This window comes from Vanacampus margaritifer, chromosome 11 (assembly GCF_051991255.1).
Source record: "Vanacampus margaritifer isolate UIUO_Vmar chromosome 11, RoL_Vmar_1.0, whole genome shotgun sequence".
NCBI lineage: Eukaryota > Metazoa > Chordata > Actinopteri > Syngnathiformes > Syngnathidae > Vanacampus > Vanacampus margaritifer.
Window position 1 is genome coordinate 9723527 of NC_135442.1, and position 26454 is coordinate 9749980.

Below are 26454 nucleotides of genomic sequence, written 5' to 3' on the forward strand. Positions count from 1 at the left end.
TTTAGTGTCCCCTCAAAATAAATCCCCTCTTCCGGTTTCCGGGCATGCTGTAACAGCTGACGCGCTGCACGCCTGTCTCTGTCTTCTGCAGTTCAACACGTTCTCCAAGAAAATAACTCGTCATGACTAAAGAGGGCGTTCAGGGGTAAGAAACGTGTCTTATGTTAATCATGTTTAAGTCCTGTTACCGTACAAATACTGACTTGAAACATGGCATGGGTAAGGCTAAAATTTAGCGTTAGCTTGATGGCATTGCCTGTACATGCATTGTATTGCATCATCTGTCAGGAGATGACAAGGAAAGTATTGCCACAATGTCTCCTGGTGTCATTGCTTGTATTAAGTAACCAGAATTAGATGTTTAAGTAACTGTTGTACATTTTAAACTTAGATGAGAAGTGACCATTGCATACAGTATTTCACATTTTAGATATAGTCTGATTTGATTGAGGAGTCTCAGCCAAACTTTATTGCGTACATCATTTCACCTCCTTATTTGTAGATGAAAGGGATTATTGTCATGTTTATTGTTTAGTCATCTGTTCCGAGGAATTTCTTTCTTTCTTTCTTTTATTTTTTACAACAAACATATCCTTGTTTTTCGTTTGAGCTAACATCAAGAGTATGTGTGCACAACATGCGCTTAGTGTTGATTGAATAAACGTTATAAACCCAAATTTAAATCCAATGAAATAAAGATGACAAACCAGCGCTCGTTCTTAATTTATGTTGGCATTGTCTGATACATTGCTGACAAAATTGGCCCCAAGAAAGACCCAGTCTTTGTTATTACACATTTTGGAGTTATTATCAGCAAATATGTGTTTAGATTATTTAAAAACGAAGTGGCGACCCTTGTGAGGAATAAACTGCTTGCAAAGTTCTGTTTTCAAAGCTGCTATGCAAAACCCAACCTGCATGAACATGATCATCAACATTCCTCAGCTGTTCTCAATTACTTAGTTTTACCTCTGTTCATGAGCCATGCTGTACTTAAATAAGTGAGAGGGTTTGCTTAATAAAGTTTCAAAACTCATTACATAGTATTTGTTTATGCATAGTGTACTGCTTATCCTGCCACCGATCATCTGGAGGCCATCCCAGCTGACTTTGGGCAAGAGGCAGAGTACACTCTCAATTCTTGTGCACTATTGACAATCAATTATGGGCAATTTAGAGTCTCTATTTAATCTGAAATGGGTGTTGTTTTAATTTGGGAAGAAGATTTGAGTCAATCCATTATTGGTTCTGTCTCGTGTGCTTTAAGATTTCAGTTAACAGTGAAACTTTGCTAGTAAAAGATGATAAATTCTGCCCTAACGTTTTGTCTCAATCATATTAATAAAGTTAAAAAAAACCACTTAAACATAACTTTTTTTTCTTTCTTGTATCGTGGTGTACTTTGGCTGATTAAATGTATTAATTACCTTTTGTTTCATGTGCGCATGCACCACTTGGTTATGTGTGCCCATTTAGTATTTTATCAATTTATTGTTGTCTTTATGGGATCAGAATTTCTGCAACAGCAGATGGCGTGTTTGATAAACGTTATCGTGACAATTGTGCACAACTGTTTCATTTTCCTAAGGTGACCTAATGTAAATGTTCTGTTTGTGTAACAACCTTTCATCAGTGTTCTTTGCCATGAGTTAATACAAGGTTTGTGAAAAGCTGCGCCACTCAGTAATTGCTGCCGTTAAAATTACGTGGTTAATCCAGTTGAGCTAAGTCAACAGGTTTGCAAGACATTTACATCAACAATTTTAACACCCTTTGTTTTTGATTTGTGATTAATTCCACGACCCAATTTTACCAACTCATTAGGGCCATATTCTCCCATTTTCAAAAGTTCTTTTTTTTTTTTACACACTTGGATTTGTATACTTTTAATCGTGTTGCCTCCCGTCTAGACTTCTGACAGATATCCATATATATATATATATATATATATATATATATATATATATATATATATATATATATATATATATATATATATATATATATATATCGTAAAGACGATAAAAATGTTTATCATGCCACTTTCTTCTTATCGTCCCTTTCATCATTTGCCATTAGCAAAAAACTAACAAGAACTGTGTTTTCCACAAAGCTGCCATAAGTACAACAAAGTGAATCATGATCCATAGTCGACATATATTGCAATCTTAGGGTGCAAAATTAAATGTAACAGGCAATGAAAATTAAAAAAAAACAACAAGTTGGGTAAATCCAAATAATTAATGAGAAATAATTAACAATAAATTCGTAATTATGACCTATTTACAAAAAACCTACACCTCAAGTCATGCTAGAAGCGGTTTAGCATAGCAGAGTCAAAATTAGCATTTGGCACCTCAATAAAACACAAAGAATAGCAAAACTGAGAATCACATGGCCCCAAAAAGCTACGCCAAACCGCTTATGTCACCTACTACCGTGTGATCGATGCTACTTACGACGCAGCAGCTAGCTATAGCAACGAGCTTCGGCTGGCTACTACTGCACATAAACGCGTTGCGGTTTCATTCTGAACTTGTCACTAATCACAGCCCTCCATGGCAGCGTATAAGATGCATTAATTCCAAGTATCGTTCTCACGAAGGGATTACAAGGAGTAATTAACAGAGGAAAAGACGGAGAAGCCATGCTAATTGCGAAGCTGACCTATGTAATCATGAAAGACTGGAACTACTGTAAGGGCTTTAGTGACTGAGTGAGTGACCCTTTTTCACAGATTTCTCGCTGGTACCGTGTTAAAGTGGAGCATATTCAAGTAGCAGGCAATTAATGCTACACATTAGCTAAACAAAAACTTATTGACTGTTACGACGTTCCGAGAGGAGTGGTTCAGAAAACGGATGCTCACAAAATCACATTATTGTAGAGATCGTGTGTAAAAAAAAAAAAAAAAAAAAAAGATCAATTCTTGTTTGAAATATTTTTTATGCCCTTTTATTTTGACTGATATATCTACATTTTATGCATATGTCGGCTACTCTGCCTCTTCTGTTTATATTTCAGGGATGTGATTTTTCCGCTAATTCGCGGAATTCCGCTTTTTTTATCTCCCCCCCAAAAAAAAAAATTCCGTTTTTTTTTTTTTTTTTTTTTTTAGTAGTTCATTGTGTATGCACATGACTCCGACAGATAACATCTTCTGCTATAACAAAGACATTTGTGGTATGCTCTAATATGAGTTACTTTTCATTTGGTCATGATACAATTATTTGTTCATGAAATTTGAACTCTTCAACATTATTTATGTGTTAACTTAGTAATCACATTAGTTAGATATGATGATATTCTCAGTGATAGTTTTTAAAAGCAAAGGCAGTCCAATGTTTTTGAATGTGACTGATTTTGAGTTGACTAAAACTGCCATTTTATATGGGATAGTTCAATATACATTGAAAATTTATGCTGTTGTTTTGTCTATTTCTTTGTCATGTGTGTGCATTGAAAGTACTTAAAAACACGGAAAACCCATGAGCTCCGGCCCCCCTTGTCCCCCCACCAGGGCGCTGCCCTGGACCTACCTGGGTGCCAGCGGCCCCCAGACCCCCGGCTAAATTTTCAGATAATTTCACTTTGGTCAAATCACATCCCTGATATTTGATAATTTTTATAAAACAGCACTACTGGATGCATTTCTCATCTGTTTCATGTCACTTCAGCATAAAGAATAAATTGGTAAGCGGTCATAGTGTGTTATTGTTTTTTAGTAACTGAACATACTGTGTATCGTGGTACTGTATATTGTTATTGGGATAAAAAGGGGCTATTTTTGCTACCCAGCACCATTGCCTACTGGTGGTAGTAGTCCCCAACCTTTTTTGGAGCATTTACAAAAGACAAAGAATGTTATTATAAATTCAGTTTATTTTTAAGGCTTTAAAGCTATATATAGTCAAACTTTGGTCCTTGTTATTTCCTGTGACTAAACAGCTCCCTTCCTTTAGGTCAGGACACCCGGACTGGGGAAGCACGTATTTGTCCACCTGTGCTTTTAACTTTAATAAAAGTTAATGCAAAACGAATTTAGAGAAGTGCAAAGTTCATTGTGTTTATGATTATATAGTTTATTGCGTGATAGTATAGTTTATTGCGTCTTCATAGCAATCCCTTGAAGCACTTTCACTTTCTGTGCTAGCATCTGGTAGCTAGTACGAGTAACCATTAGACACATTTGGGAAAGGTTTTGCTTTCTCAGTTGTGTTGGAACCTTAAAGGTTGACCACGTTTTTGATTGGGTGATTAGGACGGGTGGAAATACTAGACGGGTTAATTGTACCTTCCGCGTTGTTTGTTCTGTCTGTCACTATGTTCAAATAATAATCTCACATAGCATAGGTTAATAATGAACCGAGGTACAGTAATTAATTTGAACTCACTGGTCCTTAGTATCTCTTCACCCAGCCATATCCATACATCCATTCAACGAAACCTTTGAATGAACATCTTTCACTACAGACCGTCTGCTTTTTTTTTCGTCCGTAAGAATGGCATTAAAGGTTATAAGCGGGACGTGACGATAGCGGCGAACAACTTCCTCTGGCCTACGGGAGAAATAGAAGGTGGAAGTCGACTTCAATGTTTATGTTGTGCATGTCATCCTGTCCCAGGGCGGCGGCGGCCGAGGAGGACCCTCAGGCCCAGTCAAAGAAAGGCCAGAAGAAACAGCAGAAGGAAGCAGAGAAAGCTGCAAAAAAGGCTGAGAAACAGGCCAAGCTGGTCAGTAGTGTTTTTTTTCTTTCTTTTCTGCTGTGTCTCGCATCCGTTGCCTCTTCTCACAGCTGGTAAGACTGTGTCGTGCCTTCTTGATGGGCATTGTGGTTCCAGCACGGTTGTTATTCATACCGCTCCCCATTGTTCAAGTATTCCTGCCATTTTAGCTTTGTTTACGTCTGCCCAAACAAAGTGTTATTTTCCTCTATGCTGAGAGCACGACATGTTGGCTCCCACTCAACACGAAACAGTCCGATAATTCTGGACAATAAAGTGTTATCTATAATTGTATTGCCAAAATTGTCAAAATGTTGAAACATATGCCTTATATGTTTACTAGAACTAATCTGAGCTCCTTTAAATGTGGATGAAAAGACTTAATGTTATATATAATCCCAGTCAGTTTTATGTCTGCAAAATACACTGAATCTTTGACGTACTGTATACAAATAGGGCTGGACTGGCCATCGGGCATAGCGGACAGATGCCTGGTGGGCCGGCAACTTCAGGGGCCGATGTGATGCAATTAGTTACATTTTTAAATCCATCCATCCATTTTCTTAACCGCTTTTCCTCACAAGGGTCGCGGGGGGGGGCCGCTGGAGCCTATCCCAGCTGGCTTCGGGCAGTAGGCGGGGTACACCCTGAACTGGTTGCCAGCACACAGAGATGAACAACCATACTCACAATCACACCTATAGACAATTTGGAGTGTTCAATTAACCTGCCATGCATGTCTTTGGAATGTGGGAGGAAACCGGAGTACCTGGAGAAAACCCATGCAAGCACGGGGAGAACATGCAAACTCCACCCAGGAAGGCCGAAGCCCGGACTCGATCTCACGTCCTCTGCACTGGGAGGCGGACGTGCTAACCAGTCAGCCACCGTGCCGCCCCATTTTTTAAAATCACTTTATACAATTCATTCATTTTAAAATAATTTGTAATTGTTTCTTATTACTCAATTTTTTTTTTTAAATCATCAACCATTTGATTTGATGTTCAAATAAATAAAGGTTTGGTGATTCCCATGCCGTCAACTACAACAGGCATTTCCAGTCACCAATACCCATTTGCATAGCAAATGAAAGTCGAGCCCGACCAAGACTCCATATGAACGCACACACTGAGGCTCATTTGCCCTCAAGTCGGCGAAGATGTGGAGAATATCTGTCTACTTCTGCTGTTTCCATTACAAAGCAATATCTCCCACTGCCATTCTTCATTGTCTGTGATTTGTTGGCGCAATATGAAGAAGAGCTGTGCGTTACAGATATCTCAGTTTTGACCTGCAGCTGGAGCTGCGAATTATCATTTGTATTTGCATTATCATTTGTCAATTTCACCTTTCAATATGTGACATTTTGGGAGTTTTATGTATTTTGTGTGTACGTCATTCCATACTGGCTATATGGAATTAAACTAGGGGTGTCTGACGAATCACATTTTTAATTGTAATTAATCGCATGACTTCAATAGTAAACGATTAATCGAAAATTCGGTTTTAAATGTACAATAAAATAGTTTTCATGCTCTTGTTAACATGAAAGTGGATTTTTTTTTAATTAATAGAAATATGGCTGCATTATTTAATCATCGATACAGTAATTTCATAATAATTCATAAAACAGAGTTAAATTAAAAATATGTAATGTACTGTAAAAAAACGAGTGTTTGATTTCTGTTGAGGTCATTTTTCTGCCACTAGATGGCATAATTACATTTGTTAGACGTTGGTGACAGCTCGGTGCATTTTTCTTTTCATATTCGGAGCTATCTAATCTTTAACACGAAGTAACTTGTGAAATTCTGCACATTTTTAAAATTGTAAAATACAACTTGACCCCAGTATCCACAAATATATGCATTATTGTTAAATTTATTACCGCTAAATTTTGACGTGTCTGCTGCTTTGCGACTGGAATTCTCCCAGTACAGGCTTTTCATTAATCGCGCGGTCAAAAAATTAGTGGCATTAAAGGACCTTAAAATTAACAAAAAATTTCCGCACTAATTTTGACACCCTACGTAAATTAAACACATCCTTTTTGTGTTTCAGGCTGGTGATCAGAAAAGCGCAGAGGAAGATGTAAGTATCTGGGACAATTTACTTGCTTTAGGTTGACTGACTCACTTGTAGATTCACACCTTAGCAACGCTTCTTGTGTAAAACGCTCACATTGGCACACCACACCTGCCAGTTCTCCGAATCTGTAGATAAAACATCGTCATATCTTATCTCGCTTTTGTACAGCCAAACTGACGCTTGTAAAAGGAAAGTGGTAGAGTCACATTCGTATTTTTTGTTCTTTAAATTCTCAGGACTTCGCCAAGGATCGTTATGGTGTGATGGCAATGGTCCAGTCCCAACAAAAACTGGGTTAGTTTGGCAGCTCTTTCTACACCGAAACACCCAACAACACTTCTGGTGATAGCAGTTATCATAGTCTTATCAAATTCTACACTATCAAAATTTTGTTGTTGTTGTTTTTTAATATACAAAGTACACACAGACTTGTTTGGAATAACATTCCTTTGTTAGCACATTTACAGAAGTGAGTGACAGGGTAGTCATCATTGATCCCCTTATACCAAATGTATAAATAAATAAAAATGTCTGTGTACGTGTGATTAAAAAAATTGGCCTGTGTTTAATACCCCTGACTGGTATAAGCACTCACTGCTGAGTTGCCAAGAGCAAGGCACCCACTTCCCCTCAGGAATTAAATGTAGATATCAAATTCCATGTACCGGTATGCACATTCAAGGCAAAACACTCATTTTGTTTGTTTCTACGTCTCCCAGTTATCTATTTTATTTAAAAATGGAAAAAAATGTGCACGTCAAAGTCATTATAAGTCATTAAAATGGCCTTCTAAAAGTGCAATTTTTTCATTTCTCAGGTTAGACCGTGAAATTGTGGGCCCCTCAAAATGATCCATGATGTTATGACATATAAAGAATGTCTCATAGCACAAACATCTTGTTGTTTTAGTGATGAATAACGCAGCGCAATAATGATTAATATCGTGACAAATCTTTTATTCTAAGCTCGCCATGCGACGCCAGTGCTTTCGTTGATGATGAACTCATGCGAGCAGTCAGACCTGTCCAGGCCCAACCGTACGGGATGGGGATGGGGAGGGGGACGGAGGGCGGGGAAGGCTTTCATGTGGGTTGACGCAGAGTTCTCAGCCTAAGTGGCAACCCGGCGTTTTCTGACGCTGCCGTGTGCTGATAATAAGGATGAAACATGCCTTTAAGTACGGAAGCGTATTGCATTCACTTGGAGAGAAAAAAAACCTCCTGTTTTTATGACAATTTTTGGGGGGGAGATTTGTTTTTTTTTATTTTATTTTTTTTATTTTCTGTTTTTTATTTTTGTAATTTTTTTTCTGTCCCAAAAATATTCTGAAAAACAGGGAAAATAATTATTTAAAAAAAAAACAGGAAAAAAAAATATTCCGAAAAACAGAGCTGGTGTTCTGTATTTTGGAGTGTTTTTTTAATTTATTTTTTTTACCTCTGAACTCCAAGTGACTTGTTGCAGACTCGCTAATAGCGGAAGCGGACACTTTCCCGCATACCTCCATATGCAATAAGATGGTCATGTTTACTTACTGGCTCTCAATAAAGGAATGAACGTGTATACTGTATTGTGGTTTGTTCTCTAATCTCTGAGGGAAAACCCCTTTAAAAAAATATTCAGAAAAACAGAAAATATAATTATTTTATAAAACAGGGGGAAAAAATATTCTAAAAAACAGAGAAAATATGTATTTTTTAAAACAGAAAAAAAATACTCAAAAAAAGAAAGCTCCCCCCCCCCCAGAATTTGTCAGAAAAACAGGACTTTTTTTTTTTCTCAAGTGAATGCAATACGCTTCCGTATTTAAGTGACACACGTGAGGCCAATTTGTCCCCCAAAAAAAGGCAGTCAGGCGGCGTTCACTTGGCACCGCTGTAATTTCAAAATGTTATTTACTAGTCTACACAAGCTCATGCATGCTTTTTCCCCCTGCTTTTTGAGAATATCCAAGGTCGAACTGAGGTTGGGTGTGTGTGATTCTGTACCCTGAGGAGTGAAAATGGATTCCAAAAAGCCCTTCCTGAAGTAATTCAACTTGTCTGTGTTTGTTTGCAGACAGGGCTTTGGTGCTGGTCAAAGACCTCACTCCTCAGAGGGCCGATGAGTTGATCTGGTTGCGTGCCCGGGTTCACACCAGCAGGGCCAAAGGTGAGATCTTCATTTTAAGATTCCTTTATTTGTTTTTAAAATCTTTGAATGGTCTTGCACCACTTTACCAACTGGAGGTTCTGAGAACAAAGCGAAGGCTCAGAGGGGATTGAGCTTTTCCCTTGCCGATCCCTCTTTTTGGAATGAGCTCCCACTAAACATTAAGCAAGCCCCCTCTCCATTCATTTTTAAAACTCATGTTAAAAGACATTTTTATTGTTTGGCTTTCGACTCAGCATTGTTGTAGTGTTTTATTGTATTTACTATTTTTCTGTTAATTGTTTTTGCTGTCTTTGTGTCTGATATTTATTTAATGTGCAGTACTGTGTATGGAATAAAGTTGGGGCTAGGTATCGATTCTAATTTCGTCAATCGATTTGATTTCGATTCACAAGAGTTCAGTTCGATTCGATTTTTCCCGTTTTGATTCGATTCACTTCAGTTCATTTCGATATTGATTAATTATGGATATGGAACACACATTTTAAAATATTAAGGACATGATAAAAACTCCACAAACATTACATTCCAAATACAATTTTGAGGAAGCAGTAAATGGTTAAAATAAATGATTTAGTTTATTGTATTAATGAAAGTAACACGTGTTAAGTGTGTTACACAAACATTAAGATCAGCAAAGATGAGATGAAAATATTTTCATAATTCAAATTCAATCATTGTAAATACCAATTTAAAAAAATTCTGAATTTTCTTTAAGTGCAATAAATCAGGTCTTTCATAAATGTAAGAAAATACTTTTAAATTCAAGACAATAGTCAATTTCAAGAAAACCGTAAGATACCAAAAAAAATCTTGCCTTTCTGGGAAAAAGAGATATTAAAATAATCGATTCATGGGCATTCAGGCTCGAAAAGGAAAAATCGATTGATATTGATTATTAGATTTTCTAAACCCAGCACTAAATAAAGTTGAGTTGAGTAGGGTCTTAATTGGTAAAACAAGAGGTAACGTTTCGTCCAAATCCTGAACAAAATGTAAACATTTCCTGTATAATTGACAGTTATGTGATCGAGATGGAAAAATCTGATAGCAAAAGTATATTTTAGAGAATGCTGAAAGAGGTGACTGCGCTTCCTGAATGGTCTTGTGTGAAATGCTGCACAATCTTTCCTTTTTCTTCCCCATGCTGCTTTTGCGAGGCACCTTTGACTTATTTTGACTCATGTTTCGTAGTTTTAGAATAGCACTTGGCGGCATCCAATCATCAGTCAGGTTTGACAGGCTATTACTGTTCATGGTGCCAAAAATGAGATTGAAATGATGACCTTTTAGTCATTTCCTTTCAAGATAGCTTCCGGAGTCAAGGGTCTCTTCCCAACGCTCATGTCCTCCATCGTTCTCGTCATTGTAAGGATGTCCGTGTGAACACAATAACATCCTGATTCAGTCTGCTAGGATGAGGTGCGTCTGTTGTGGTGGGATTATGACTTTACTGTTATCACAAACGGCCGCCTCTTGGTCACAGGCAGCAAACATCAAAGTGCTTGGGTGGTCTGGCTGTCTTCTTCCCCGGGAGGTTGCTTGCTAAATTGTTTGCTCTCCTAATAGGTGTGTGTTTGTTAGGAAGGTAGCAATCTCCCATTCTTCGCTCACTATTCTTCAAAGACAATGTTCCATTCACACTTTACCTGTAGATGACGAAAGCGATTCAATTGGGGACTGTGTTACTCCCAAAGTCATACATCACCCTTTGACTGGCCAAGTCTACATTGTTTAAGGATGAACACGGCAGCGTTATAGCGGCCATCAATCTTTGCATTCTGGCATTATCACTTGTTTTTTTGTTTTTTTTGTCTTTAGGGAAACAGTGTTTCTTGGTGCTGCGCCAACAGCAGTTCAACGTGCAGGCACTGGTCGCGGTGGGAGATCGTGCCAGCAAGCAGATGGTCAAGTTTGCAGCAAAGTGAGTACAGAGACTACATTTCCTGTTAGAGTGGCGCAAAAACAATGGTGGGAAAATCCTGGCCACTAATTGTCCGCCGATCCATTTTCACACATTCTCAGAGAGGCGTGGGCCGAAGAAATCAATCATTTTTCACTCGACCACAAAAGCTGCCTGTTAACAGGGTAGGATATGGCAGCGTTTTAATAGAGTGGTTCCTGTTGAGATGGCAGATACAGCAACGTGGTACTTAAGAGACCAAATGCATGAGAGCCAAGCATCATTCGTCATGTTAGCAGCTACCGAGGGTAGCCTGTGATAGTTTGTCTTATGTTTACGTGAGGAATTCATGAACTAGTGGTACTTTAAAACACACACACACTTTTTAATATATTGTGATGAAAAGTTCCAGTGATTACAAACGTGACATATCGTCACTGTCGAAGCAGGATTAATTATTTTATTAACTCATTCACTGCCATTGACGGGTAAAAACGTCAAAAATTCATTTGAACCATTTCTATTAGTTTAACATTTTTTCCCTTCTTTTGTTAAAAAGAGTATGAAAAGCTCGATTTTTTTATTTTTTTTATTGTACATTTAGAACAGATATAACATTTGTGATTAATCGTGAATTAACTAGTAAAGTCATGTGATTAATAACGATTACAATTTTAATCACCTGACACCCCAAATTTTTAATCTTTTCTTCTTCTTTTAATTCATTCACTGACATTGACGGCTATAAACGTCGAAAATTCATTTTAACTATTTCTATGTAACTTTTTTAAGCGTATGAAAACCTTGATTTTTTTTTCATTGTACATTTACATGTACATTTTGGTTAGGACAAAATTCTGTGACGTAATATTGCAGTCATGTTTTGAACGCTGACAACTGCCCTTGAAACTCGAGTTAACTAGTGCATATGGAAGATTATTGGTGAGGAAAGCGTGGGCAGTAAAAATAGGTCACATTACGTAATCAGTCAAAAAAAAGGTGAATTTTTGTGATTTTTTTTTTTTAAATAGGAATTTCAATTGCTCATTCCATGTTTTGTTTTGTTTTTTTCCACGAAAATTGGTAGCTACTTGTACTTCAAACCAGATTTGGTCATTTCCTGACAAGTAGTGATTTTGGAAATGCGAGTATTCCACTGCACAGCAGCAATATGCAAAAATGTGATTTAAGAGAGCTCTCTCCGCTGCACTGATGACTCAAATGTACATTCATTTAAGTGATGAGCAGTGATTAAATTTGACATGTCTAAAAGATATCCCATCCTGAGCATGTTTCGGTTAAGTGGATGCTTAAGTTCAAATATCTTATCAGCTTTGACTTTTCTTTTTTTTTGGGCAGGCACAACCATGCGTGACATGTCAGGATCCCCTGACCTTGCTATAGTTCCTCTTACATGACCTGTCCATGCAATCATTTTGTGATATAACTTCAGTTTAATTTCATACACTCATTTGGCACTTCAGAGAAATTACTTAATTTATGTGAATCTTTTTTTTTTACACACCATACTACAAACGCATGTATTTGGATAGAGTTTGGTTGTGCTTGATCCCTTAGTTCCTCCTGAGTCTTAATTCTTCTTCATCTTACCAAGACAATTCTATTCTTCCTCTGCTTGCTTCTGCATCATTGTGCTTGGTCAGTTAAGTATTGTGCAATACCTCGCCACAATCAATATGATAACGGAGTTGCCAGGACAGCACATTTTTGCTTGAGAAAAACTCAGCTAAACCCAATCACTTCCAAGCAATTGTGGTCCAAATGTTAATCATCTAAACCTTCAAAAACAGGTGTGACGATCAATCCCGTTGCTCTGCAAAGTTTGGTTTCGATGACTGACAACATAAGACTCTGGATTACAAGTAAATCCTTTCCTTGTTGAGGCCAGTGATGATATTACTGGCGAATCTTCATTTAGTAGATTGGATTTACACAGTTTAATTAGATGGTCATCAGGCTCTGCAGGCGCATCTCCACTCAAGCACGTAAGTAGTGGTGAATGCTATCGGAAAGGTCTCGGGGGAAAAAAATATGAACGTAATCGGAGGTATTTCCTACTCTCTAGCTAGCTTGTTTGAAATTGATGTTTACCTCATGTGTTCTGAACTATACTGTCAGCCTCTGGGCCCTTAAGCGAAAGTCATTAATGTGGGATTTATTTATCTAACTCATCTACTAGGTAGCAGCTGTTCTGGGGCCAAAAGGGACACTAGCGCATCGGCGTTCTGTCCCTCATTACTGTTACGGAACGAAGAGGAGTGAAGGATTAAAATGCAAACCCCCTCCCCTCCCCCTTTCCTGGTCTTGAACCGCTTTGACCTCCTGTGCTGTTCATCATGACAAAGCTTTAGTTTCCTGGATAGGCAGACGGCGCCTTGTTTTGGAAATGTCATAGAAAGTGTCTCCAGCCGGATTCTTATGATTACACATGATTATGATAAGAGTCAAATGTGGCTCCTTTTAAACTTTTTCAATTGGATTCCATTCAAAGACACACAAATTATGATCTAATTTGTGACTCTAGTTAGACTGGGTTCCATTGTAGCTGGATCGATCTTTGACCATAGTTTTCTTGACTTACTCTCTTTTGGCTACTGTTCCAACAGGTCTGAAAATAATGTGTTTGATAAAAAAAGTACAAAAGGAATGTTCAGGAAAATCTGCATGAACGGACATCTTTGGAAAAAAAAATTCCACATCACTGCATTTTAGCAGTAGCTCATCTGTAAGATTGTGTGCTTCCTAGCTGGAGGGTCACAGTTTGACAATATTGTGATGTCTGTACACAAAAAACTTAAAATAAAATAATGAGTATTGTTTTTTTCTCCCCCTGGCCTTATGATGCGTGGAAACTGGAAACAATGAAGCAATCTTTGCTCTGCTGTAACCTTTTAATTTGTGCCTAATATAAGCGCCTATAGGTTCTTTCAGAAATGGTCTCAGCCCCCACAATCTCTTGAAAAGCCATAACTCTCCGTGGCAAATGTATGTCAAACAAAAGTTCGGCTTAAGTAGGAAAACTTTTTTTTTTTTCATGCGCTGATCCTCCCACACAGACTGTTATTTAATCTTAATTGTCTCACTTTTCCTCCACCAGCATCAGCAAGGAAAGTATTGTCGACGTAGAGGCATCAGTGAGGAAAGTGGACCAAAAGATCGAAAGCTGTTCCCAGCAGGATGTGGAGCTTCACATTGAGCGGGTAGACTCTTTGGCAATCTATAATTGTCTACCAGTGGTGCTTATTGCTATAGGTTAACAGCCTGATTCTAAAAATGTGCTAATGCCTACACCAGTGGTGCTTGGAGGTACTAAACCACACCAGCTTCCTATGCACATTCACCAAACTCTTTATTGAAAAAAAATAATGATTCAAGACATAGGTATAGGGTTTACTGGTAAATAAAATGAACAGGGAGAGTAGCCTTTTTCATTCAATCTGGCTCTCTTTACCTTGAATCCAGAAAGTGTTTTGTTCTTGCATTCCCCATCCATGTGTGTTTCTTTAGTTTTGCTAGATAGCGAGTTGTGCTAGACTAGCACTGCTCAACTTGGCATTGTGAATCATGCCGTTAGGATGCTGACTCCATCACTCAACTATATTTATAGAGCGCTAGAAAACAAAACAAAACACCACTTAAAACCGCAGAGGCTCCAGTACTGAACCCTGTGGAACACCATACGCTCTGTTTTACTTGTGAGTTAATATTGCACATATTCTTACATATTCCACTGGCATACACATTAATAAGGCAGTGTTCCCCAAGAAAAAAAAAAGAAAAAGAAAAAAAAAGGCAGTGTTCCCCAAACGTATTGAGCCAAGGCACTCATTTACATGAGAAAAGTCTCGAAGCACACCACCAAATAAAACTGTCGCAAAAGTTATGAATACTGAAATAATGGTGGTCTTGTCTAAATTTAGACACACCCATTGTAAAATCTAGGACCATTTCATTGAAATCAAAGTTGATATAGCCCATCCTATTCTGTCGTATAAATTGTAACAGCATGTTTATTGTACCTTCTGCCATCCGATGGAAGAGCATTTAATTGTTCTGCCTTCCACTATATATGCTGGCCATAGTAATGAGCAAAGATAGACAACGAAAACTGACTCAAGACGGTAACTAAGCAAAGCTCTGGAAAATGTTGCATCAAGTGCCTGTCTGTAAATTTATGTTTGTTCTTGAACTTTCATGTGATATTGTTTTTTCTTCTTCTTTTTCCCCTCAGATTTTTGTCATCAGCCAGGCAGAGGCCCGTCTCCCCCTCCAGTTGGAGGATGCTGTTAGGCCTGAAGGAGAGGGGGATGAGGTGAGAAGATGAGAGGCTGCAGAGACAGATTAAGGGATTTTAAAACCTCTCTTCTGACAATTCCTTAAATCTGGAGAACCACTTTGTTGTTTGAGTGTGCTTTCATAGCTGTATGTACAGTATGCCCATATCATGGAACACAGGTGGTAAATTTCACATATATGGGGTTTAGCTGCTTAAGTTCTGGTGATGCCTTTAAGAACGTAATTTATTTTTTAGGCATTCATTAGTGGAAGTGAATTGATCTGATACATTGTTAAAAACACTTCAACCTTCATTTGTCTTAATCTGTTAAATAAGGTTTTATGTTCCCTCTCCCATCCAGAATATGTGATTTCAAAGATAGTGTAGCCTTGTAAAGCACAGAGAATTCTAATTAGGGTGTTTTGTGCGCTAATGCCGAATCATTAGACGCTTTTACACTTGCAGAAATGAATACCATTTGAATTTCTCTTTGTAGATTACATCTGCTTGTCGGTCGCATGTGGCAGTGAAAATTAGAATAATGATAATTGTCTTCACTGCACATTTCTGTGGTTGACTGCATTCAGAATAAGAATAATTTATAACTTAATGTGTTCTATACTTGTTGCTGTCAATCAAGAGTTCACAGTTGGTCAAAGCAAAGTTTAAAAGGCATTTGCATTATTTGTATTGAGGTCGCTGTGATGCTGGTGGAAACTATGCAACAGCAGTTAAGTTTCCATCGTGGTCTTAACTGCAGCTTTGCAAGGTTCACACATGCGGATACTTTTGAGAATGGTATAAAGTTGACAAACATCAACTTGTGCCAACATTCTGGGCTGTTTGCAAAGAATAAGAAATCTCTGCTCTTTTTTTTTTTTCTTTAAATGCAGTATTCCCGACAATTTATAGCCCATAGTTGAAAAAGTCGTAACTCTGTTGGTTGCATTCATAAAAAGAAATTAAATTAGACTATCCATTTAGAATGAAATGCCGTTTTCATCTAGAGTTGATTGAGGTTGCACAATTATAGATGCTATAAATCAAGTCTTTTCCCATATCCACTGTCATAATTTAATTTCTGATACCATGAAAATTAAAACGCCTTGTGGCAGCCGAGGGCTCTTTTTTGTTGTTGTTGTTTGGCTTCTCGGCCAACGTCTGCAGCTGCAGCAGCATCCCAGGTGTTTTCTGCTGGGATGTAAGATGCCAGTTGCACGCTTGAAAGGCGCAAATGCTGTCCTGGGAGACGGAGACCTTAACAGTCTGTCTACCCGCCTCTCTAACCCTTTGTCCCCCCGTGCTGGGCTGTTGGGAGCAGGATGTAGCTACACAGGCTATTAGTGCAAAGCCCTGCGGGTCCTCTGAGGAAGCCCGACATGCATGACCCTGGAAGCTGTGGTTCCTCCTGTGATGAAAAATTTACTCTTTCATTTGTGTTTTTTTTTGCTACCGTATTTCCACAGTTCCAGGTGTCTTTTGTTTCATTAGGCTGTCACATGGAACAAAACTTTTGTCTCCAGCTAAGATTTGAAAGGATATGATTTTCACGACCAGTATTACTTTTTTTGTAAACGCCTTCATACATCTTTGGCCACTGGAAAAAAAAAAAAACGGATGCAGCTGAACACGGTTTGATATTTCATCAAATAAAATGGCTTTTGTTTTCTGTTTGTCTTCCTACAGGAGGGCAGAGCTACTGTCAACCAGGACACCAGACTGGACAACAGAGTGATTGATCTCAGAGTAAGTTGTTGCCTAGAGTCATCTCCTACGGAGAGACATAATAGATCCATCTGAGGTTTTCTGTTTTCTTAATCACAACTCATTCCCTAGCAATCTTTTAGTTGTTTAAAAAGAAGTATCATTGTATCTGTGATATTAATGTGAATCTTGCTTCATGTAGTTGACCTTATTCAATATGGATCGTATACATGATATATTTTTTATTGGTAGTTTTTAAAATCAGCAAATCGGTGATGCCAGTAACGTGTTGCTCCAAAATGTGCCCGTTTTCCAGTAACAGGTGAGTGTATTAAGGAGGTGAAGAATCAGATCACGTCACGGGTGTTATGTGATAGAAGAGTATCTGCTAGGATGAAGGGGGGGAGTTATTAAGACAGCGGTGAGGCCGGCCGTGATGTACGGATTAGAGACAGTGGCACTGAAGATGTTGGGGTTTTCTTTAGCAGTCACCAGGATGGATAGGATTAGAAATAAGATCATCACAGGGACAGCCAAGGTTAGATGTTTTGGGGGGGAAAAAAAGTTAAGAACAGACTTGGATGGTTTGGACACGTCCAGAGGAGAGATAGTGAGTATATTGGTAAAAGAGTGACGAGGATGGAGAGAGTGAGGAAGACCTCAAAGAAGGTTGATGGATGTCGTGAGGGAAGACACGAGGGCAGCTGGTTTTAGGATAAGGATGCAGAAGATAAGCTTCGATGGAAAAGGATGGCATGCTGTGGCGACGCGTTAACAATCCAAAAGGAAAAGAAGTACAATAACTAACTAACTTGCTGCATTTAGTGTATTTTAGCATCCTGAAGATGATTCCAGCATGCATTTCATTGTGCTTATGCACATTTTAAAGATTTTGACAGTTTCACCTAAAGTGTACAATCAGGGTCTGTAAACGCATTTAAAGCAATTAAAAGTTAATCTTGATTCTCACACCTAAAATAGAGGTTTAAACTCTAAATTTGTGCTATATTTAGTGTATTTTAGCATCCTGAAGATGATTCCAGCATGCATTTTATTTTGCGCATGTTCATTTTGAAGACTTTGGCAGTTTTACCTAAAGTGTTCAATCAGGGGCTGAAAATGCATTTAAAGCAATAAAAAGTTCATCTTGGCTCTCACACCTTAACTAAACATTGTAGACTCAACATTTTTGCTGTACGAACGAGTTACGTTCCGAGCGATCGTTCGTAAAGTGAATTTGTTCGTAAGTTGCTTCAGTGCTATATTTTGTATTATAATTTATGTTTAAAGAGAATACGTACAGTACTGTACTACGTATGTTAGAGAGAGAGAGAGAGAGAGAGAGACACACACAGTATGTACATGTACGTAATAAGATAAATAAAATGAAGTTTAACTTACTTTTGGAAGATGTACTTGATGCTTAAGGAGAGGAGGAGGAAGAGGAGGAATTTATATCATGAGAGGTTCTTCGTCGTCGCTGGAATGGGCTTCAAAAGTTACTTCCTCCTCCGTAACTTCAATGTAGGAAGAAGTTGAGGGTCGAGGAGAAGAAGATGAGGGTTGATGAGTATCTTCCTTGGAGGATTTACTAAAAACTGTCTGAAAGAAGCGATCTAACGACGATTGCACAGTTTTCTTCTTTTTTCATCATAAATGATGCGGTAGCACTGTATGGCATCATTCAATTGATTTGCAACCTTTGTGCAACGTTCAATATTTGGGTCTTGCTGCTGGAAGAGTGCGATGGCTTTATCTATGAGCGACAGGCGTTTCTTCTTCTTCCTCCTCCTCGACACGTTGCTGAGTCTCCAATGCTGGGTGAGCTCTCACAGCGCCAAGCGTCGGTATTAGCGGCGGAAAGAAGCACTACAGTACTCGGAAAAAGGTGCGCAATAAAAAATCTAACTTACAGCATCTCTTTCCGAACATTTTTTGACATGCGCGCAGACATGTTCGTATGTACCGTTGTTCGTAACACGAATGTTCGTAAGTAGGGGAGCGTCTGTATTTAGTGTATTTTGGCATCCTGAAGATGATTCCAGCATGCATTTTATTTTGCGCATGTTACTTTTAAAAGCAAACAATCAGCAACTGCTTTTGGAAAATGTAAGCTTTTTTTGATTCCGTTTCGTTTTATATAGTTCATTCCATTTTGCTTTTCTGACAATAGATAAAATGATGGTAATACTGCTTTAAATAAAAAGCAACCTCTTTTTTTTTTTGTATGCATACATTGCAAATCACTCCGAAGTCATACGGATAATTTGTGATTTAATGTGTTGATTCTATACAACTGTGTGGGAGGAAATCTTGAACTTCGGTGAGCAACTGCAGATAGAAACCTGAAATGTTTTGATCTTTCCCTCCTGCACACACACACGCACGCACACACACACACACAATGCAGAAAGGCGCTCACGCCACAGCCCCAAGTACTACGTCTCACAAGAACACCTGTTCATGGAACACTTTTAAGTCCGTGGACACATCAGGGTCCAGTGAAGCTATAAAGTGGTTCTCACACTTGCAGATAGACTCTCCAAAAGGGAACCATAAAACATTTGCTAAAGACTATCCTTAAACACAATGTGCTTTCTTTTAGAGCACAGTAGAAAAGGGTTACTTGATTTAATTTAGATTGTGCAAATTAGGTGGACTAAGCTGCTGTTCTGTTGTTGAGTAGACAAGTCTGTGGTCATTCTTCCAACCATTACATTGACATTGTTTATGTGAAAGAAATCTCCCAGTCTTTTAGTTACCATAAAACTAAATATTGTTTATTCCCTTATTTTTTGCATTTACTCTAAATAGCACAACCTTATCATCATATATAATTCATTACACTATTGCAGCAGAGCCCAGCACATCTAACATCCCAGGATCCATTTATTCTGTTTGAAATAACGGCTAGATGAGTGACTAAAAAGAAGGGTAGTAGCGTGTGCGCGCCCAGACAAATGTTTTTCACACTTAGTGAAACTCGTCTGTGGTAAATTGCCACCGCAGCACAGATTGTCCCGTCTGGTTCAAGTAAGTTTTGTGACGCTCTGAACTGGAGTGAAGCTGATTCTCTATGGTAACAACCTTCACACCCACTCACTTGAGGTGTACTTGAGACAGGAAGTGACTTTCTGCTCAGGACAGTTTTTGGGTTGTTGTCCATTGAATGTTTATATAAGTTCAGTTCAATAGGTTAAAGTGTATCTCAATTAATACTATTTTTTTTACTCATTTTCAATATTTATTTCTTCAGCAACCGACCTACGTTTGCGTTATATGGAATTCGATTGTACTATATAAAATAAACTGCAATTCTGGAAATAATATGACCCGTATAATAATTTAGACCTAATACTGTAGAGTTGTTAACTATTGAAGTAGATAGTAGCAACGGGACATGTCTTTTTTTTTTTTTTTTTTTCTCTCTTTCTGGAGAGCTCAGTATTGTTCATTCGGTAATTTTACCGATTTGACATGCCATCATCATTGCTCTCCTATTTTTGTTTTTTTTTTGTATGTCGGTGAGTGCGTGCGTGTATTCATTAGTTCACCTAAAACCTATTAAAAAATCCCATACCGTTCACCTAAACCGAACATTTCCAGCCAGAGTCGTGAGGCCGTCAGGAGACCCGAGGAAGGACCAAAGAAAGGAAAGTGAAATCCAGCACCGACCAGACACCACCCATCAGGCCCACCAGGGACATGTCTTTTGATAGAACTTGAACTTGGGCTTTAAAACTGGTCAGGGTTCAAGTCTCACACTGTTGGTAACTAGTCATTGGAGAGATGCTAGTATGTGTCCCGTTGAAGTGTCCTGGAGCAAAGCAGTCAGATCCTTCGATACATTTAAAAAAATAAAGGAGAAAGGTCAAGTCTCTGAACATCAGTTAAGTAATTGAACAATAGACAGTCAAAGAAGCCCAACATTTTTTTCATCAGACCCCTTGCATGTGCTGAATTTTGAGTGTGAACATAAAAATCTGGCTGAAAATGCAAGGTATGCCCCGATATGAAAACGCAATTATTTCTCTAATTATATGATTCACCGTAAATGACCCAATAGGGTGAGGTGTTGATAGATGTGGTCTTTTATGCCAAGTGTTTGTCGCATTTGTACGTATGTGATGTTGATTGCTTGTATTCACGTATGCAGCTATCCCTTGAACCAAGATACATTTGTCCCAAGAAGGGAAAATAACAAAGAAAACCTTTGAACTTTATAAGTGCCAGTATAATACATGATCACATTTCCATCCTTTCACCTGTCATTCGCGCAGAGGGCTAAGCGGTTGCCAAGGGCAAGAAGAGACAAAAAAAAAACAGATTTTCAAATGCAAGTATAATAGACCACTCACTGAAAGGTCCTTGAGCCTGTTTAATATCTGGGGTTAAAAGCCAGTAAAGTTGTTGATTCATGTATGGAAACTAGTAATCGCAGGGTGGTTTTCAGTTACATTTTGACTGATTCTGTTTTAACTGTCGCGGTTTGCGGGATTTCACTATACTATACTATACACACACACACACACCTGCTGTTTTACTCCATACTAAAGTTTCTGTCGCCCCCATAATAGCCTGTTTATTTATTTCAGGTTTCACTCTTTTTTTTTTTCTTCTTCTTCTTTTTTTCCCATTGCTAACTGATTTCATTGCTGTAACGTTTGCTTGTGTCTCTCAAAGACAACCACCAGCCAGGCCATCTTCCGCCTGCAGTCAGGAGTGTGCCAACTTTTCAGAGATACCCTCACTAAAAAGGGCTTTGTGGAGATTCAGACTCCGAAAATCATATCAGGTACACACGCGCGCGCGCACACACACACAGTGGTTTTGGATCTCCTGGGAAATCTGAGATGTTTCAATAACAGTACACTTTCTGTATCACTGCCCATATGTGAAATGCAAGTCATTGCCTTACTGGAAACTGTAAAGTGAGTTTTCTTGTATGAGGTGTACATTTTCTTTGCCTCAACTTGAAAAGTTGACCACTGAACAGTTGACCAAAATGTTTTAATGACAAACTGAACGAGAGGAAACCACAATATAATCTGCCTGCGTAAATCAACCCCAACATATTTCTGCATTATGGTGTTAGTTGGACATGGGCAACTTTGCTTAAATGTTCTCCATACAGACTTCCTACTTATTTAAAAGAAATATCCGTCCCAAGTGTACGTCTTAACTGCTTATAATCAAGAATGAATAGATTTCTAGGTACTTTATTTTCTAGTAAACATGTCTTATAGTAACTGCATAGTAACTGTTCTGCCACTATAGTTTTTTTTTTTTTTTTATAAGGATGGCAGAGTTGTGACATTCAATAATGATACATGTTGTTAAGGACCAAACTGGATATTGTTTGAATATCTTAAAAGTCCCTAATTCATGATAATGAATTGAAGCTTCTGAGTTTGTTACGCAACACGGTGTAGCTACGCAACACTTTCACTTCTTCCTTGCCTCAACAGCCAATGAAATTGACTTTGCTCCGCGCCTCGCAATTCAAACGTGGCGCTCTTTATTAGAGCGGCAACTGTAAATCCACACGATGTACTTGTTGCAAAAACCACACCTTCCTGTTTGCCAACACCCTTGACACGTAACAACTGTTTGCGACATTACGCTGGCACTTTTATGGACATGCAAATAGCAGACAAAACCCTAACCATCTGCGTCAAATGAAGCTGTAGATGTTATGAATTTTAAGTCTGATTTCTCTGCTGTGATATTGGCTTTGAATGTGGGTATCTTTTCAGAAACAAATTATTCAGATTAAGTATTTGCCAAAAATTTCAAATCAGCATCTAGATGAATATAAACCTTTTATAAATAAAACTGTTTTTTATTCCAACTCCAGCTGCCAGTGAGGGCGGAGCCAACGTCTTCACTGTGTCTTATTTTAAGACCAGCGCCTACCTGGCCCAGTCTCCCCAGCTTTACAAACAGATGTGCATCTGTGCTGACTTTGACAAGGTCTTCTGTGTGGGTCCAGGTAAAAAAACACGTTCCCCAAAATTACAAGATTGTGATGAACCGCAGAATATTAACTGACACAACTTTGCAGACGGATTCTGTCAATTCCATTTATACGAGGAAGCTTCTCTAGCTGGATCGTGTAACTGTCCTTTAGTTATTCTCAACTTGATGTGTTATGAATCATTCAAGGTAGATATTACACCACCGGGGATGGGACAGCCTCGCTTTGTTTTTGTTTTTTCTGTCAGCTCACAAGAGAAATCAAAGGACTTAAGGTCATCACTGCATCTAAGGCTTGAATACGTTTTTACCGCGGTTGCCGTAGTTACAGCGGGTCCATTTGGGATCAGCACTCTGGCAGTGGACTCGTGTAGCGTAGTCCACTGAGGAACAATTTCATGTAAACATAGCATAGGTCTTGGGCAGAGAGGGGCAGAAGTCATGCTTGTTTGAGTTGTTATTCAGGGGTCAGATGGGTGCAACTTTGTAGATTCTAGACTGAAGTGGTCTGCAAAAGCAGGGTGAAATGTATGGAACAGTATTTTATAAACCGACTTGGCTGATTTGCAAACGCTGTTGGTGGTCCATAACAGTGTTTGCATCTGACCTAGAGAGGTGTACACACATTTAGAAAAATATTGTTGATGCAGCTTTTTAATAGCCTCACACCAATGTGAGGTGCATAAATGATTAGCCATTCTCTTGATGGCCAACATCAATTAGCGGCTAATTGTGTTTGGCAGCTAATTATTACTATGTTATGGTCACAGCCGTGTCAGTCATCATAAAGTTACCTGTCAGTCATGAGCAGTAAACAAGATGAAGACTTTTACATTGTGCTTCTCAATCACATATGAAAACAGTGGCCTGTTTCTGAAGATACTTTTCCTTACGCCAGGCTAAGTTACAGTAGCTCATCATTTTTAATGCTGTCAGGCTGAGCTTAATAAGCCGATTGGAATCGTGACCCTCTTCTTTTTTTTTTTTTTTTTTTTGAACAAGGAATGTTTTTAACTGTTGTTGTGACTCTAAATTGTCATTCTTGTCAGTTTTCAGAGCAGAGGACTCCAACACCCATCGTCATCTCACTGAGTTTGTGGGTCTGGATATTGAGATGGCTTTCAATTACCATTACCACGAGGTCATTGACTCCATCACTGACACCATGGTCCAGATCTTTAAGGGGCTGAGAAATAAGTAAGTGTTACTACCGTACTGCTCTGATGGCTTGAAATTTTAATCGAATTGAGGCCTGCGTCAAACCTATTTTGGTATATTATCACACTGAATGGTTAGGAGATACATGCCACAATATTTTGCTTCTGTTACACAACATCGATCTTGACAAGCTCCTGGTATAGAAAATTCAGATATTGTATTTCCTGACAAAACTATTTCGCCAGTTTAGATAATGGGCTGTCAGGCATTTTGTCAGCTTTGTGGAAAGCAGCTGAACGGTCAATGAGATGATGTTCCGTGTTGTTTCAGTGCCTCCAAGTGGTGGCATTCGGTAGTAAATAAACAAAATTACCTCTTCAACTGTAGGTCTGCTTGGTCATGATGAATTAATGGAGGGGTGAACAATTATTGGCTTGCAATAGCTTTTGTCTATTTTTATCAGCTTCCAGACTGAGATCCAGACTGTAAACAAGCAGTTCCCCAGCGAGCCTTTCAAGTTTTTGGAGCCCACTCTGAGATTAGAGTACAAGGAGGGATTGGCCATGCTGCGTCAGGCCGGGGTCGAGATGGGCGACGAGGAAGATCTGAGGTCAGAAATGATCACATGTAGATGAAAGCCAAAATATCCCAACTACAGAAGCTGTTCAAAAATATTTCCATATGTTAGAATAAACTGGATGCTTATAAATTCACATTTTTGTAGCACGCCGAATGAAAAGCTGCTTGGCCGCCTTGTCAAGGAAAAGGTAGGTCCAAATGTGGTTAGTGTGCATCCTACCTGTTACCCCGAGTCAACTCGGATAGGCTATCTCTTATCGTCATTCCACCTGTAAATCTTTTTCCCACCCTCCAGTATGATACCGATTTCTATGTTCTGGACAAGTACCCACTGGCTGTGAGACCTTTCTATACCATGCCTGATCCCAACAACCCTGTAAGTGTCTTACAAAATCAAACAGACATGTTGTAGTTCGTCTGTCTCTGTGTGAAATCAGCAGTAATATTGCAACCCACATATCATTTTGTATTTTTATATTCTTGATCCCAGAAAAATTCCAACTCCTATGACATGTTCATGCGCGGAGAGGAAATCTTGTCTGGAGCTCAGAGAATCCACGACGCGCAGATGCTGACCGAACGGGCCATGCATCACCAGATTGGTAAGGATTAGGGGGTCACAATATGGCCCACCAAGGAATTGCATGATCAAGAGTTGTAATATTAATTTTGCACACAAAAAAAAAATCCTACAATTGGTCATTCAGAACAATTTCTTAATTTTGTATGAATTAATCTCATCAAGTAAATAAGTGGTGTAAATAATGAAACAAAAAATAAATATATAAAAATTAAAAATATATATACATTTGCAATTAGTTGAATTAGTAATAAATAAAATTTGTTGAATTAGTGATAAATAAAATTAAAGAGTAACTAAATATTTTATTAAAGAATGAACACATTTACATACACATTTTAAATACAGTTTTCACCCCCCTCCCAACTTCATCTACAAATTACCTGGCCCATCTGTCTGTTTTGAACATCTAATGTGGCCTTTGAGCACAATTGTTTTCCAACCACTCAACATATGTTGAGGGACCTAAAACAAACACTGTTGAGGTTTGTCGCCCTCTGCAGGACACAATAAAAGAAAATGAATGTGAATCATTGGAGCCACCATGCTTTGTAAATGTGAATAAAATATGGAAAATAGTTATATGTGACCTTCTGTTTTGATTTGTTTTAAAATCACAGATCTGGAGAAGATCAAGGCATACATCGATTCCTTCCGCTATGGCGCCCCCCCACATGGTGGTGGAGGCATTGGTAAGAAATACTGTACATATATACATTTATATATGTTAATGGTTCTATTTATCTCCCCCCAAAATAGACATTTGTACGTAGCAATTTCGTCGTGCATATTTTTCATTCTGTTCATTTGTTGAACAATCTGCCGTGTGCTGCTACAACACTCAAATTTCTCCTCTTGCAGGCCTGGAGAGAGTCTGCATGCTGTACCTGGGGCTCCACAACATTCGCCAGACCTCCATGTTTCCCCGTGACCCCAAACGCCTGACACCTTGAAATTGTCGAGCCGTCTTTTTACTTCCAGACTACAAGTCACATAACGGTGATGGGGATCTACTAATTCATAATGTTGATTTACTGGGTTAGTGCCACTCTTAAAGACACTAACATGGGATTAATTTCTACTATGAGAGATTGTTGAGAGTGCAACAGAAGAGAACAGTCAAATGGTCAGCATCTCTTCTTAAGAAGATAACTACCAGTAGTTAACTATGACACGTTCTAACTACCTCCAACTAACCATCGTGGTCTCCTACAATACGTCTGTAGATGAGCGTTTTTTTTTAAATCAAATTAAAAAAACAATGGCTCATAAAAATATTTTTCAAAGCATAAA

The 26454-nt window shown here is 38.6% G+C and overlaps 1 protein-coding gene across 1 annotated transcript; it reads left to right on the forward strand.

Moving 5' to 3' along the window:
* Positions 1–26454, forward strand: dars1 (aspartyl-tRNA synthetase 1). Its single transcript, XM_077579592.1, has 18 exons — positions 1–145; positions 4626–4734; positions 6787–6816; positions 7050–7107; positions 8872–8964; positions 10786–10888; positions 13986–14088; positions 15120–15200; positions 16851–16910; positions 21552–21663; positions 22726–22860; positions 23894–24041; positions 24466–24612; positions 24727–24769; positions 24877–24957; positions 25072–25183; positions 25782–25853; positions 26023–26454. The coding sequence occupies exons 1-18, from the start codon at positions 123–125 to the stop codon at positions 26112–26114; spliced, it is 1602 nt and encodes a 533-aa protein (XP_077435718.1). The 5' UTR covers positions 1–122; the 3' UTR covers positions 26115–26454.

Excerpts from the sequence above, each read along its gene's own strand:
- dars1 (XM_077579592.1), top strand. The coding sequence starts at position 123 with ATGACTAAAGAGGGCGTTCAGGG. Across the intron at positions 22,861-23,893 it reads GGTCTTCTGTGTGGGTCCAG|TTTTCAGAGCAGAGGACTCC; the intron begins GTAAAAAAACAC and ends CATTCTTGTCAG. Across the intron at positions 24,613-24,726 it reads GGCGACGAGGAAGATCTGAG|CACGCCGAATGAAAAGCTGC; the intron begins GTCAGAAATGAT and ends ACATTTTTGTAG.